Source organism: Crocuta crocuta, unplaced genomic scaffold (assembly GCF_008692635.1).
Source record: "Crocuta crocuta isolate KB4526 unplaced genomic scaffold, BGI_CrCroc_1.0 scaffold236, whole genome shotgun sequence".
NCBI lineage: Eukaryota > Metazoa > Chordata > Mammalia > Carnivora > Hyaenidae > Crocuta > Crocuta crocuta.
Genome location: NW_027530998.1, coordinates 1,132,480 through 1,148,657, shown reverse-complemented (window position 1 = coordinate 1,148,657; position 16,178 = coordinate 1,132,480). Strand labels below are relative to the sequence as shown.

General features: G+C 40.8%; 1 protein-coding gene across 1 annotated transcript in view; it reads right to left on the bottom strand.

Annotated features, from left to right (window-relative positions):
- FRAS1 (Fraser extracellular matrix complex subunit 1) overlaps nucleotides 1-16,178 on the bottom strand; it is a 423,467-nt gene that overhangs the window by 54,567 nt on the left and 352,722 nt on the right. Inside the window, exons 48-56 of the mRNA XM_077770550.1 lie at nucleotides 14,397-14,521; nucleotides 13,979-14,119; nucleotides 11,842-12,069; nucleotides 9,682-9,795; nucleotides 7,872-8,022; nucleotides 6,559-6,718; nucleotides 4,183-4,351; nucleotides 1,711-1,957; nucleotides 121-465 (exon numbers count right to left, since the gene is read on the bottom strand). Coding sequence (XP_077626676.1) covers nucleotides 121-465; nucleotides 1,711-1,957; nucleotides 4,183-4,351; nucleotides 6,559-6,718; nucleotides 7,872-8,022; nucleotides 9,682-9,795; nucleotides 11,842-12,069; nucleotides 13,979-14,119; nucleotides 14,397-14,521 — 1,680 coding nt within the window. The remainder of the gene's footprint in view (nucleotides 1-120; nucleotides 466-1,710; nucleotides 1,958-4,182; nucleotides 4,352-6,558; nucleotides 6,719-7,871; nucleotides 8,023-9,681; nucleotides 9,796-11,841; nucleotides 12,070-13,978; nucleotides 14,120-14,396; nucleotides 14,522-16,178) is intronic.

Below are 16,178 nucleotides of genomic sequence, written 5' to 3'. Positions count from 1 at the left end.
GGGTGTCACGGAGGAATGGCATTCTCAAATGTTTTAAGAACATTCTCAAAACATAGAGGAAATTGTTCAAGAAAGAGATAAGGCAATGGGTGATGGAGCCCCAGAGATGCTCTCTATTACCTGCATCCTCACTGACAGTGAAAGCCGTGTTGCCCAGGGACACAGTGGAGGCATCATTAGGACCACTAATGAGCACCTTGGCCGACGCCACCTTTCCGATGCGGGCATTGTCAGAAGCATCTGCCAGGGCAATCTCAAACTCTTCTTCCTCTTCATACTCACTGTCGTCAATGAGCATGACATCACAGGTGGACATGGTGACCCCAGGCCCAAATATCACACGACTGTCAGCAGACATCCCTCTAGATTTAAAATCAGAGCCCGATTCTAGAGCATAGAGGCTGCTTCCCATAGCTGACTTAGGGATTGTGTAGCAAATTGCGGATACGATGCTGCTTGAATCCCCTAAAATACAAATGGCAAGAAAACCAAAGCATTTGAATGAGCACTTCTCAGATTCTAAAATTGCTGGTAATTTGGTAAGCTTGGTTCCCTCTGACACATCCCATCACTATTTCTGTTCAAACCCTGACATGAAACCTTCCTGCACTTCAGTTTCTTAAGCCTGTGGTATAAACCACTTGAGGATTTAATATACCCAAGATACTTCGCCAAACAACTTAAAATGGATTTCCTATTCCGTGAATTTTGTGCTCTGTTAATTCACAAGACTCATTGCCCACCATCTAAGACCACAGCGGGTAGAAAGATAAGAGACATATTTGGTACTTTAAGTAGCAAAGTAATTGTGTCCCGAAGGTAGTGATCTGAGCACAGTTCATCGCCTTTCTGAATAAACTTCTGCACTTTAATTCTCAGGAAGAAATTGGCTTGTTTAAAAAAAGAAAAAGAAAACAAAATAAAACCTGCCTCTCTGTACAAATGACTTTGCTTATTAGTGCTGCCATGTCCCTGGAAGACAGCCTGTTCTGAGCCTGGCTTGCTGAATCAGAGCAATCAATGGGGCTTACTTGTTTTCCAAGTGGCATCACCAAGGGTCTGCATTATCTACAGTGTTTGCTACACTAATACCCAGTCAGCAGATTCAATAAACAAACAAACAAAAAAACCTGACCTCATCACTTACAGTCATGTTCTGGCTTTGAGTAGGAGGTTTAATTTCCATGAATTTTAAAGCCCCAATATTGCATGATCATAAATGCATACGATCTTTGTTTTGTTTTCAATCCCTCAAGCATTGTCCTTTATTTCTCACACACAGTTTATCTCTCAATTGAGCTCTATATGTGACACTCAAAAGGAAAATCTTTAAACATATTTTTTGTCCTCCCAAACTGGATGAGAAGCCATTTCTTACAAACTTCCCTCCTTGACCAAGGCTACTAAATATTTATAGATTAGGTGATTGATTAAAACTTCTAAATTCATGAATAATTTGCAAGGCCAAATATAACCAGTTTTCTAACCCCATTAAAGGATAAATGGGAGCACTAACAACTTGAACTAAAAGGAGCCTTCTGATAGTACTCACTACAGGTAGGATCATTATTAGAGTTGTTCTGGGAATTAAAATGAAAACACTTACACACGGAAGTTAATATGGTACATGAGCACTTGGCACAGAAAAAGGATGCAAAAAAAAGTTAGCTATTAAATTATAGCTCGCTGTCATCTTTGGCACCAACAGACCTTTTCTTTCAATAGGCGCAAACAGAAAACCAGCACTCTCGTTGACCCAGTAGGTCTTCTTATCAAACTCTAATGTGGGTTCGTCCTCAGTGTCATTGATAATGACCTTCGCCTGGGTGAACTCCCCTAATAGGGCATATGCTGGCATGCTGAGCTCCACAGTGAAACTCTCAATGTTCTCAAATACATCATCATCATTGATGATAATGGTGCAGGACTTGGTATCCTCTCGCTCATCAAACTGCACCTGTCACAAAAGAAACAGCGAGGAATTACACTGTGCTTCAGAATCCCCTGTTATGCTCCCCCAGATCATCATGGCAAAAGGGGACCCAAGCCTGGTGGGCAGAGCACTGAATGAAAGAGCTGGTTCTTCTACCCCAATTTCCTGCTGTGTCACCTGGAATGCTACTGCTTTTTTTTCTTCATCTATACATTGGAGCTGATTTACTGTATAGGGACATGGAATGCAAAGATACCTTCTACTATCTGGTGACTGTACAAAAACATGTGGGTAATTATTCATATATTATTTTATTAATTCACTTGGAGCAAGAGTCATTTGATTACTCATGTCCCTTTCTATGTGTGGCAGTTTACCTGGAAAGATCTTTGAACTTGGAGTGTGAAGTTCTGGTGGTCTCAAGCTAGGCTAGTCTATGACTTTTTATAAACATCGGATTCCTCATCAGCTAAATAATAATTTCACATACTTATTTCACATATTTACTGAGAGGACTAAGAGACACAATGTATAATAAAAGTTCGAAGTATATTTTAAAGGGCCGAACAAATGCGAGATATTTTCTTTATTACCATTACCATACTGCTTACGCAATCAAAATTGACATAGAATCTCAGTGTACTGGATAATCGAGTTTGAATCCATTTACATTATGAACAAGCCAGACTAAATTTTAATGTTATATTTAACTAAATCCTTTGTCATTAAGATGGGCTAAGTCTATAATATATATGAATTTATCCTGATACAAAACAGAGAAATTATTTTATATTCACACAATCATGAACTTATAGGGATTTATTCTGAGTTTACTTTGTCTTAAAAAAATGATAAAGACAAAATCTTGAAATGGAACCAGGGTTATGGATTTATCTAGAATTAAAATGCTAGGGAATAGATCTGGACTGCACTTTGTGTCAACTGAGATAGCTAAAATGTGTAAAATAGTCATCAACCTCTAGGGACACACAAATCTGAAAAACATATAATTTTCATCAGCAGAAAATTACTATTCCATATCTAATCAACTAATCAAATTAAGTTTTACTAAGCTCCACATTTTAAAACACTCCATAGATCTCGATTTAGCTCTGGAACCTACTAGAAACACCCCTAGATCTCTATGTAACTCTAGAATCCACTGTCTTTGGTCTTTCCTTGACAAACACAAATACATGTTCTTTCTTATTATTCTTCTAAAAGATTCCTTGGCTTATCTGTTCTTTTCTGATTCCTCATTTAAATTGACCTCAGTCTAGCTGAAATGCCTCAAAGAGGGAGCCCATTCCTCTTTACAGAGATTTACAATGTCATAAGAATGGTGAAACTTTGCAAAAACATAGAAGAAATACCTCATAAGTGCCAAGTATTGTATCATACATAAAGGATGACAAATATGGGGCATGCTGCCATAAAGGACTTTACTGTTTAAGTCCTCTTCCTCTCTCTTTTGTGTTTACTCTCTTCTTTCTCTCTCTGCTTCATTCCCATCCTGGCACTAGTTACCACCAGTGTGGTAGAAACGTGTGCAGGCACCTCTGCTCCAGCTGCTCTCTGCACCCCCTGACAACCACCACCACCACGGTCCTCTCAGTCCTGGCACAATTTCTGGCACCTCACACTCGGCCTGTCCAAAGCACACCCAAGAACACCCCTTGCCAAACCTGCTCCTCTGACAGTGTGCCCTCCCAGCAAGGAGCATCACCATCCATCTCCTGCTTCTGCCCACTATCTAACCCATGGTGAAATGCTATCAATTCTTACTTATCTGTTCAATCCACCCACTTGTCTCTACTTTCTCTCCATAACTGAAACTCAAAATCCCATCATCTCTCACTCAGCCTATTCTAAGAGCTTCCCAGCCATCCTCCTACACTCTCTCTTCCCTCCCTTCAGGTAGAGAAGGGAAGGGGAGAGGTAGGGTTTGGATGCCAAAGGCCTCACATAGAACACGATGGAGACTTTTTGTGGTCATGAAGCAAAATGTAAAGACTGAGAAGCTAGACCACTTTTTTAACTTTGACAGTTAAAACTTCCATGGAGAGTAAATGGACTGGGAGGAACTAGGCCCTGTGAGAAGGGAACACAAGAAAATCACTTGAGGAAGGGCGCCAATGGAAAGGGAGATGGGGTAAAAATTAGGGGGAAGGTGCCACACTTGCCAACGACCAGTGTCCATTGGCAGAACCAGCTCCGGTCAGGAATTGGAGGCCTCCTCGCCAACCTACCTGGCCAGCATATTCCACATAGTCCTGCTGTCCCGGTTGGAGGCTGACCCCGGAGCTGGAACTGGCGGTCCCTTGCTCGGTGCGACACAGGACGATGGCATACTGGTTCAGGTTCCCAGTCCTCTGCACTGTGACGCTGACAGACCCCGCCTTCTCACTTACATTGTAGCTGGAAGCACATAAAATGGTGGTCTCTGAAATCTGAGCTGGGGCTGTGAAGAATCCACTTGTTTAATGCCTGTCTCTTCGGTTGGTTACTGGTGTCAGGTAGTTCCGAGAATAAGAAGTTTGGTTTCTTTAGGAAGTCAGGTTATAAACTGAGGAAACATTCCCTCGGGACAGTCACAGCACCAAGTGACCAAGGAGGCTGTGGATGCACGATGGTATCTGCCCCATTTCCAGTGCAAGTTGAAAGTCATTTAGAAAATGAGCAGCACATAGGAGCTACACACTTTGTACTTCAAAACACAGAGAAATGACAATCTCTCCCTAGAATAGTAGAGTAATTGGAATAATTCAGTGGGTTCTTAGGAAAAAAAGATGCTTGGAAGATAATTAATGACTTAGCTCAGGTGGAAACTGACTGGACAAGATCTCCAGGAAGTATGAAAAGGAGCCAGGGTGGTGGCAGAGAATTGGGGCTACAGAACAAAGGTGTTAAGACAAATGGAGTTTTATGACATTGGGGGGTGACAAGGTGCTATAGACTGAACTATAACATATGTTCAATATGAACAAATTCATATGTTGTAATCCTAATCACAATGTGATCATATTTGGGAGGTGATGAAGTCATGATGGTGGAGCCCTCATGAACGGGACTGGTACCCTTATAAAAGAGGTCCCACAGAGTTCCTTGTTCCTTCCACTATGTAAGGACACAGGGAGATGACAGCTGTCTATGAACCAGGAAGAGACTCCTCACTAGCCACCGAATCTGTCAGCACCTTGATCTAGGACTTCCTAGCCCCCAGAACTGTGAGAAATAGATTTCTGTTGTTTGTAAGCCACCCAATCAATGGTATTCTGTTATAACAGCCCAAACAGACTGAGACACAGGGTAAACTTAGCTTGCTGATATAATTTATATTGTTTTGGTAAAGTAGAAGGCAAACTATCCATGTGCTATTAATTCATAATAAATATCTAGGTTTAGAAAAGCCATAAGTGAATGGGGCCTGAGCTGGGCCTTGTTTTTCATCCCTGAGGATGATGATCACAGATTCATTTGCCTGGCCCAGAACCCACTTGTGTCTTTTTGCTGTGAGGGTTGTAGGCAAAGTGTCCCTGAGGTCAGTCCCCATTGCTAGCTTTGGGACACTCTGTACCATTCAGCCCATTAAAAGTTGGAGGCTTGTACAGAAAAAGTGATTGGATTTAGTCTATTTATTTAATTTTTAAGGAGATATAAATGAGCAGAACTTGCATATAAAAAAGCTGACTATAATGTTTCACTAAGTTCTCTAAGTATGTGTGACTGGAGCACATGAAATCAAGTTTGTAGGTTACCTCCCAACCCCCATTCCAGTTTTCATCTGAATTATCATGAAATTGATTTCTTCAAACAGTGAGACTCTGAAATGTAGATTTAAAGAATTATTTCCTGCCCCTCCCCTCATGCATTCTCTCTCTCTCTTTCAAAAAAAAAACCATTAAAACATTTTTAAGAATTCTCTCCCCCACAAAATTATAATCCCAGTTATAATCTGACCTGTAAAATCAACACTGTGCTTGCCTATTTTTACCAAAACTGGTGCCTATTTGTCTTTCAACCACCCAACAGGCTATAAAAGCACCTTAAAGAGCTATCTATATTAAGCGATGAATTTGTTCCAAAAGATACAGAATTCTATGAACACCAAAGGAGCTAGGGGGGGAATATAAGCCCAAGAACAGAGAGAATGTAAGGGGAAGGCAAAGATGTTATTATTATGGGCCAGTGGTTACTTTCATAACTTGGATGTGTATTTTGTTTCTTCTCAGTTCAACCGTATTCTAAAACTTGAAGACAGAAGGAAAAAAACTTGTAGGAGATGCAGTAAAGCACAATGGTTAAGATCACTGGACTTCAATCCTGGTTTTACCACTTATTAGCTATGTGACTTTGGGTAAACTAGTTAACTTCTTTCTGTCTCCATTGTCTTGTCCTTGTGGGGATAACAACAGCACTCACAACTGCAGGTAGTAAACAAGATGACGTATGTCAAGTGCCTAATACATACAGAATTAAAAAACATTTGGTGATGTTATTTTTATTATTGTTATCCCTACCACCAACATCATCAGATAACTAGAGTTAGCCCCCAGGTACTTCAATATGATTTCTTCTCTTTTCCTGATTAATTTTTCAAGAAGGAACACCAATAACCTTTGTACCTGGTATATTTAAAGCTGATGAGGGACCACTGAACATGGAAGACATTGTCGCTGACCACATTGGGTTTACTGTCTTTCACCAGAAACTGGAAACTATCCATCATCTCGTGGATCTTCTCCTCGTGCAACACATAACGAATCAATCCCAAGTTCACATCCTCTGTGAGAAGAAACACATGGTGAATGAACTGGGGATGTAAACACAGTCTTGTAGATTCCACACTATCCTATCCAGTTTATTTTTCTAATGGGCTGCAGATAGAACTTAATGTCCTAAGAACAAAAAGGGATAGTCATCTTAAAAATAAATATATCTGCCAGATTTTAAAATAAAATCCTACAGCTTCATGTGACAAAAGAGGTACTTATGTATAGGAAGTACCCTTATGTTGTTGTAAAATGAGAATCCCAGAGTCTTGGCAAAAAAGAACTTTAATGAATCTCTCTGGAATATTAAACGCAAATCTGAAAGCTGACGGAGGAAAATATTTGACTCCATCCTCTGTATATACATGCTTATACTCACCCCGACTTCCTTCTAAATAAGGTTCTTTAGAAGGTGTGTGCAATTAAGAAAAGCTGTATTTTTTAAACAGCCCATACATGAAGTAAAAAGAACATGTTCTCTTCTGGGAAAGAACACAAGATTGAGAACAGGAAGAAAAGGAAAATATGGTACCTCAGTTGTAAGGTACAGTTTTTGTAGTGACTGCTTAAAGTAAGGTCTATCCTCAAAAGAAGCCTAGAAGAGTCTGACATACTTATAAGAAACTAAAATACAAAATGGTTTGTTTGATGTGATTCAGAATAAGAAAATATTTCTGTTGAGCCACCTATCTGTGTTGATTTTAATTTCTTTGCTGAACACTTAAAAGACAATCCACAACCCTTAGAGAACAAAAATAAACCGTGCAGGATCACAGATATTTCAGAAAGTATAGTGGTTGTTTTTAAAAGAAACCAAGAAAGCCTGAAACTAACATTGTGTGTCAACTGTGATTAAATTTAAAAAAAGAAGAAAGCCAATCAATACATCATCCTTCCACTAAATCGTGACAAACCTAAAGCAATTTGGGAGCTGAGGAAGCACAGTAAGGAAAAAAGAATTTTTTTTGGTCATAATTCAGATTAATAGGAAAAGGAATTCAGGAGAAGTAAAATTCCAAAGCTGGGTGGTTAGACACTAAAAGATCTGTTTGTTTGCAAATAAGTTATATGGGGATAAGTAGCTGGAAGTGGTTGTAAGAGAAGATCAGGGTGGTGGGGAGAGTTAGAACCGATTTATCCCATCTCTTGGTTCCCCAGGTCCCCACCCTGTGTGAAAGTGACAATAGTTCTGCCAGGCTGGAGCCTGCTCTCCACGTAGCCATGACTGGGGCCCGCTGTTATCTCGTAGACAAGCTGCAGGTCCTCTGTGTCCGGGTCCATGGTCAGCAGTTCTTTCTTGGTGATCAAGTTGGTTGCCTGGAATAGAAACCCATTAAATTTAATTCCTGAGGTGGGAATAAAGCCAGACCAAGACCCTCTGACTCAGAATTAATTCAGTTCAACAATGATTTACTGAGTACATTTATTGCATGGAAAACTCTGTCAGTGTTGAAGAGGCTATGAGGATAGCACCATCCCAGCCTCTGTCCTTGAGGTGTTCACACTTTATTGGGAAAGAAAGGCTCATGAGCAAGGTAGCTCTTAGGCAGGAGCCATAATAGGAAATAGAAAAAAGAGTACTGTATACTTTTTGGGAGTGGAGGGATGAATTCCATCTGGACTGGAGGAGAGATTTGAGATGGTGAGAAAGGTTGGAACTTTTAAACAACGATAAAATACAGCTACTTTATACCTTATAGGAGTCAATCATAATGCTCGAAACTGAGTAAGATAAATATGTGATACCCCAATATTGCTCAAACACATTGGCTAAACCTTAATTCTCTCATTCATCCATTCAACAAACATTTAGTAAGGGCAAAGGTTTGGGAGAAAAAAGGGGGTTATCAACAGTATTAAATATTGTAGATCTAGTAAAGTAAGGACACGTAAGTGACCTTTGGATTTGGCAACATAAAAGTCATTGGTGACTTTGATAAGAGACATTGCAGTAGGATAAAAGTGCTAAGTAGAAAACCAGTTTAGAGGGTGTTGAGAAGAAAATGGGATGGTTCTGAATATGGGAGAAAAATCAAATAGGGGATGAGAGGAATTTGTACTAATTTGAAAAAAATTTCAACCAGTACAGTAGAAAGTTACAGCACAGCAGCTACATACACAGCCAACTAATTAGCTCCATGGAGATGAGAAAATCCACATCCTAGAGGGGATACCCCACGCAAAAGAAGGGAATCAGTTCATATGGATTTAATGCTTGATATGGAAACAAGTAAGAATCGTGGTATATCTTAAAAAGACCAAATTGGGATTTAGGAGGAGATAAGAATTTTTAAAATAGGAGGAAGTCCTCTGAGGATGCTCACCTACAAAATACTCACTTTCTTCCCATCAATGGCATATTCCAGATGCTTCCTGAAGTCCATCCTCCCCTTCTTCTAGTAAACAAACTTTTAGCTTAGCCAGCTAGAGATTATTTCCCAGCCATTCATGTAACAGATGGACCTTATGACCAACTTCTTGCCAAAATAATATGAGTGCAAGTGATGTGTTTAATTTCTCTATCGCTTGTTTAAAATGAAGTTCCTTGCCTTCTACTTCTCTATTTTCCTCTTCCTATGGGCTGGAATATCAATGAATGGCTGAAGAGTTTTGGTTCTGTTGTTAAGAGCAACAACCCAGTGATGCAAGAGTAAGAAGACAGAAGGAATCAGCATCTCTGATCGGTCCTGTAGAGCCCTAGACTGACCACTTACTTCCACTCTATATGTGAGAGAAAAAAACAAAGCAAAACTTCTATCTTGTTTGAGCTTCTGTATTTTGGGGAGTCAGTTCTGTAAGAACATCTTAAGCTATATACACTCCTAACAAAACTCATAGAGCTTGTGAATCTTAGAAAAATCAGCTCCCTTAGAGAGGGATAAATGTGAGCAGAACTGACTTCTATCCCCAAGTTGCCCTGAGTAAGGACATAGCCCAAGCCGGTTTGTGCGAATGCGGCAGATGGAAGGACCTTACCTTGCCATCCATGTACTCCAGCCACTGGAGCCCCAGGTTGGTAACAATTCTAGGGGTGCCATCATCTACTGGGAGGATGTCTACTTGGAATTGCTGAGGTGCTGCTGTCATAACCTGTGGGGGAAGCCAAAAGAGAAAAGGCACCATTCGCAGATATCTGGAATACGGCAGATCCAGGACCTACAATGCTGCAGCCCTGAAATCTGATGGCACTTCAGCACGGTGACCAAGCCACTTTCCTATTGCTTACCCGCCTTGGCATGAGGTGCAGAGAAGAAAGCCGACTGATAAAGTGGAAACAACATGACAAGAAAAACGAGGAAAGTGGCGCTTTTCTGCAAATTCACCTGCTATGGAAGTTGACTTTCCCACATCCATGCATCCCTTAATTGGGTTCAGTATTGCCCTATTTTCCTTTCTATAACTCTTGTTAGCATTTTCATGAGCGGTGGACTAAACTCATCATTAACATGTTAATGCCAAAGTCCCCAGGTGCGATTCTGCCAGATGTGAAAAGACATTTCATGGAAGATATTGTCTTCTTTTCTTTCCTTTTTTTGAGGGAGAACCATCCATATGGGGAAAGGGGTCTGAGAAAATCAAGAATAAAAGCGTTTGTGGGAATAGTGAAAAGAAACTGGTCTACCATTTCACTCTCATGCAGATACACATACACACACACACTGCACATACATGGTGAGTCTGCTCCCTGAACCTCACTGTTCCTGAGAAAATAAGGCACAACAGCACACAGGGCTTGCTGGCTTTTCAATCTTCTGCAACCATCCTAAATAATTTCCACTTCAAAAATAATTCAGTCTCTCTGGAGACTACTATGACCTTTTGTGTTTATCAGAGAGGTAGCCTCTTGCTGATTCATCCTGAAATCTTTTTTCTCTTCTGAAAGTCAAATTAAGTTGGGGAGCAGCTACGGTTTAGAAGAGAGAGAATAAAAGTGATGATCAGCCAGGCGGTGATGCAGTGCAGACACTGAAATGGCAGGAAATCCCAAGAGCCATCTCACCGGCACCTGGGTCAACTGAGAACGATCTTCCCACAGGCTGTCTCTAAAGGATGTGGAGATGGGGAGGGGGGAATCCTTCTTCCAGGAAAAGAGTCAGTCCCACGCATCATCAGAGTAGGGAAGGACTCCACAGGACTGAGAGGTTGACCCTTTTGTTATCCTGAAACACAGCAGGGGTGTGATCATGTTGCTCACTAAAACTGCTTCTGCTGAGTCAGGCACAGATGCCTGAGATGCAGGCGTGTCCTCGGGCCCACCTTCTACCAGAGTTGCAATTATTCCCAGGGGTTATGATACTGCCGGAGACCTGGCTGAGGAATAAAGGAGTAAGAAGTGCAGGGAAGATAGTGGAGAGGGCATCTTAAAGTTTCTCGCGGACACCTGAATGTTAGAATGGAGCAATTCTCTTAGGGGAGTAACGCTTGACAACTGTACGACCTCAAGAGAAAAACATTGTTAATCTGTTTCACGAGCTGCTCCTAAAATGATGACAATGATGATAATACTATAGCTACAGTTTATTGAAGTTTCCTATGTTTCCTGTGTAAGGCACCAGGTTAAGTGCTTTACGTATATCATAAGGGCAGGTATCATCCCCATTTTACAGACAGGGCAATTGAGGCTTAGGAAGGATAACTGACTTACAAAGAGATTTCAGCTAGTAAGTGAGAGCTAGAATTTAAATCAGGGTCTTTTAGATGGAAAAGCCACACTCTTCACCAGGTTATTCTTCAGGAGATTGAGAAACCCTGGCTGGCTGAGGGGACACTGAAAAGAGAAAGATAATCTAGAATCGTCTGAGATTATTGAAAAGCCAGATGAAAGGAGCCAACAGGTGGAAAAAACAAATAATGACAGTCATAATAACAATAACTATCGCCCCTTATTGTGCATGCTATTTGCCAACAATGTTACCCACTTTCTGTAGATTACCTCCTTTGATACTTAGACTAACTGAAATCATACCCATTTCACAGGTAAAAAGCTGAAACATAGAGAAGTTAAGTGATTTGCCCAAGGCCAATTAGTGACACTAAGAACATTGCTATTCTTGGCCTAAAAATGCCATGTTCTGCCTTTGGACAACCTCTGGCACACTTTGCTGTGTCTCCCTCTCCACTGTCTTTGCCCCTCACCTCTTTTCCTCCTTCCTCAATGATAAAGAAGGGGTTTGAGCCATCAGCCACGGTGAAGGTGAAGTGGTCTCTGAGAGAGTTGCTGCCATCATGGCTGTAGCTGACCTGGTTCTGGTAGATGTCTTCCATGGTGAAGGTGGAAGTGTGCCAGAAGTGCTGCCCGTTGGTGGTCCGCTCGATGGTGCCGTGGCGTGGGGGCTGCACAATGGTGAATGTGACAGACTCGGCCTGTCGAGGGGGTAGAAAGCAAGGGGAAAAACCAGATTTGTGAGTGACAGCCAGCAGGTGGTCAAGGATACCCACGCCGAAAGATGTTTATAAAATAAGGATCGCATTTGCTTTAGAGATACCAAAAATTAAACTAAGGAGAGAAACTGTGTTGGTTACTACAATTGAACTTATGTTCTGATGCCTTCTGGTGTCAGAGGAAGACATTTAAATCTGTCTTTTAAGGGTCAAAGGGGAAATCTGAATTAAAAAAAATTTTTTTTAATGTTTATTCATTTTTGAGAGGTGGGGAGGGGCAGAGAGAGAGGGAGACACAGAATCTGAAGCAGCTCCAGGCAGTCAAAGGGGAAAACATTAATCAAAAAAACCCCTTTTTTAATGTTTATTCATTATTGAGAAAGAGAGAGTGAGGGTCGGGGAAAAGGTAGAGAGAGAGGGAGACACAGAATCTGAAGCAGCTTCAGGCTATGAGCTATCAGCACAGAGCCCGGTGCGGGGCTTGAACCCACAGACTGTGAAATCATGACCTGGCCGCTTAACCAACTGAGCCACCCAGGCGCCTCAAAAACCTGAATTTTTAACTTATGCAAGGATGATAGGAACTAGACTTTTACAACCATTCATTTCCTTCCTAACCTTTTCCCCACTTTCCTAAAGCTCTTATGTACAATATGCAATAGAACAGAAGCTAATTTCCTCTTTCTAACTGCAGCTTCTAGGGTGACACATAGAAGAAAAAATAAAGATGTAAAAAACTCTGTTCAAGATTTTCCAATGATCTTCCACCAACTTAGAAAAAATGGAAAGGCCTGACCTGGCCAACAAGGCCCTCCGTGGCCTAGTGCTGGGCTTCCTTCTGGCCCATTCCTCTTTTCTCCTGCTCACTCACTGGGCTCCGGCTCCTTGGCTTCTTCATTGTAACTCAAAAGTTTCCAAACACACTTGACAGCAGGCCCTTTGCACGCTGGTTCTTTTGCCCAGAGAATGACTCTTTAAGACACTGCATACCTTGCTCTTCCACTTCGTGATTCTCTGCTCAAATATCATCTCCTCAGAGAAGATGTCCCTGACCACTCTGTCTAAAATAACACATCCTTCAATCTCTATCTCCTTTGTATTGCTTTATTTTTATTCAGAGCTCTTATCATATCTGACATGATATTTATATGATCTTTCTTTCTCGTCTGTTCCTTTAACCTAAGGCTGAAAACTCCCTAAGGTTGAAACTTTGTTTTGTTTACAGCCCTGTCTTTAGCATCTAGAGCAGAGCATTTAATTAGGTTATCGATATTTTTGAGAATAAATAAATGAATGAGTACTGGCATGGGGAAAGGTAGACACAGAACTAATGAACAAATGCTATGGTACTCTTTTATGGGAGCGCTAAATCATGTCAGAATGTTAGACGCTTTAATCTGAAAGCATCATGAGAATTAGAATTTGGTCTCTATGTGCTCTGTTTTACTGAATAAAGCCTAGTTCTGTAAGGGTGCTCCAATTGTAATAATCAGGTGTCATTCAGAGAAGTCTGAATGAAGCAGGTAAAATGATAGGAAAATAAATAGGTGCTCAAAACCCTTGCTGAGTCTAATAAGAAAAAATAAAAAAGCAGGTAAAATGCTATCTAATTTTCTATGAATCATGATTAAAAATATCAGCATATTAAGGGATTATTACATGTAATCAGGGTAAAGAGTGAATGTATTTAGGTTCTGAGAAAGGGTTTAAAACCAATTTGATCTCAAATATATTAGTTTCTCTTTTCCAGAAGGCCACAGTGTCTTCTGGTTTTTAACCCTTCAAGGACACCTGCACGAACCTCACCCCCTGCCCTACTCTCAGGACGCACAGTCACAAAGCAACAGATCAGCCTCTCATTCAACCAGAGAACCCAGCGGAGTGCTCTTACCTCCGTGTCAGCATCCACCGCCTTGAGCTCAAACTCTGTGATGGTCTTCCTCACACCCTCCTGTACCCGCATCCCCGAGTTGTGTACAACAGGCAGTGAATCATCCACAGGGTGTATGGTGATATGGAAGGTCTGCATCACCTAGATGGTAGAAAGTGCAGGAGGGACACCTGTCCTCAGCACACACCCATGGAGAAGGTAGGTGCTCTCTACTTTTCCTTTCACTCATTCCCAGCGTGACTGACTGACCAGGAATCCAGAGCAATTTCCCTTTGGCGAGAGCCCCAGGGTCTGTCAGAGGCTACCACTATCCTTGGGTGAGAGCAGGGGAAGGTGAAGCTTGCATAGTTGCTTTGCATCAAAGAAGACTGTGCTGAATCAGTACCCATTCACTGAGCGAATAGAATGCATTGCCTACCTCACTGACTCCATCTGAGAGCGTGAAGCTGAAGGCATCTGAATGGTTCTCGGTCTTACTGGAGTGGATATACTGAATGCTTCGTGAAGTCAGGTCAGCTTGAGTAAAGGAACTAATCTGGATACCTAGCAAAAGGGGAAGAGAGAACCAGAGAAAGGATGTCAAAATGCTAGCCATACTTCTAATGCTAGAGAAATGCAAAACTCTCACCACGGAGTCCTTTGTATTTCTCTCATAGCAGTTATACGCTTCTCTCTGAAACCTTGTGTTAGAGTTGTTTGTATATATACATATTTTTTTCTACAACAGCATATGTTCTGTGGAAGCACATGTTAACTTAATTTATCTAGCTTCTAGTATGTGCCTAGCCAACAGCAGGTGCTCAATAAATGTTCCTCTCCTTTCTCTAGGGGTTTATGTATGCAGGTCAAATATGTGAAAGGTATAGCCATTGCCTTGGGCCCCAAACTCCTCTCTCTTAAGTTTTATATCCCCCTATAACCTCATAGTCCTCTCTGAAAACCTGCCCTAATTTTTAATATTGTATGATGATTTAGCTTTTGAACACTAGAGTCATAGGGCTTGGCTACACATAATGGCTTTTTTTCTGTGATTAGTGAGCCTGGCATCCAAGATTTCATTGGATATTCTTCAAGGTCCTTTCAACATTCTGGTCTACGATTCTGGCTTCTCACATACCACTGTAGCCAGGCTGGCAGTTACAAAACTTACTGTATGACTCTGGGGTTTGAGCAATCATTCTATCTCAACTCTAAAATGACCTAAAAAGCCAGTATCCTTTAAAAACATGATGTAGAAAAAACATGTTACATTTTTTTCACAGTCATTTTCAAAGTCAAACAACACAAACAAAACAAAAAAACCTAAAGTCATTTTAGATAATGCCCATGTATCCCACAAATGAATAACATCTTATGTTTTTAAATGTCCAACATTTATCAAAACAGACCAGAATTCTTGCTCCTATCATAGGGCTTCTGTGGCTCATCTTCAGTGCCAGCCAAGACTGAAACAAAACCACATTGAATGTGATTTTCGTCCCTCAGCACAAATTCCTCTTTCTGTTTCTGGGTGCTGGGGTATTAATCCATTGAATCTAGTCCTTTGGTTTGGTCCTGAAATTCATTTTCTGCTTCATGGGATTTATTATTTGTCATTGTTAATGCAGGGAAAAACAGTTTGGCCTTTCAGCAAAAAAACCCAAAGAGATTCTACTTTAACTGTTTTACATGTAACTATGGCATCAATATCACTGCTTTATCTTTTTTAAAAAAACCAACCCACATGCTTTACACATTTGCAACTCTCTTTATCATCTGAAATTTGTTACCCCTAGCTACAACAGTCTCCTGGATACTGGGGCATTATTTTTTTGATGAGGAATTTTATATTTCTGTGCTTGCTACATCAGCTCTTGACAGGCAAAAAATGTAGCCCCCTGTCTTATCGCTTTGTCTTGTGGCTCTGGACAGAAATCCACACCATTCTTTAAAAATTTAATAACTTCAGACTGGCTGCACTGAGAAATTTAAATCTTTTTCCCTGCTGTGAATCCATCCTCACAGCTCATAGGGAAATTCTTATATGGATTCTCACAATCAACTGGTCACCTAATTCACTGTTCTCTTTATATGAGTCTTTTATAGTCTAAGATTGATTAAGAAAGGTGATAGATTTTTTTTCCTTTTTGGAAAGAAAGATTTGGAATTGATCTTTTTTTTTTTAACATTTCTTACTGAGAGGAAATTGACATATAATATA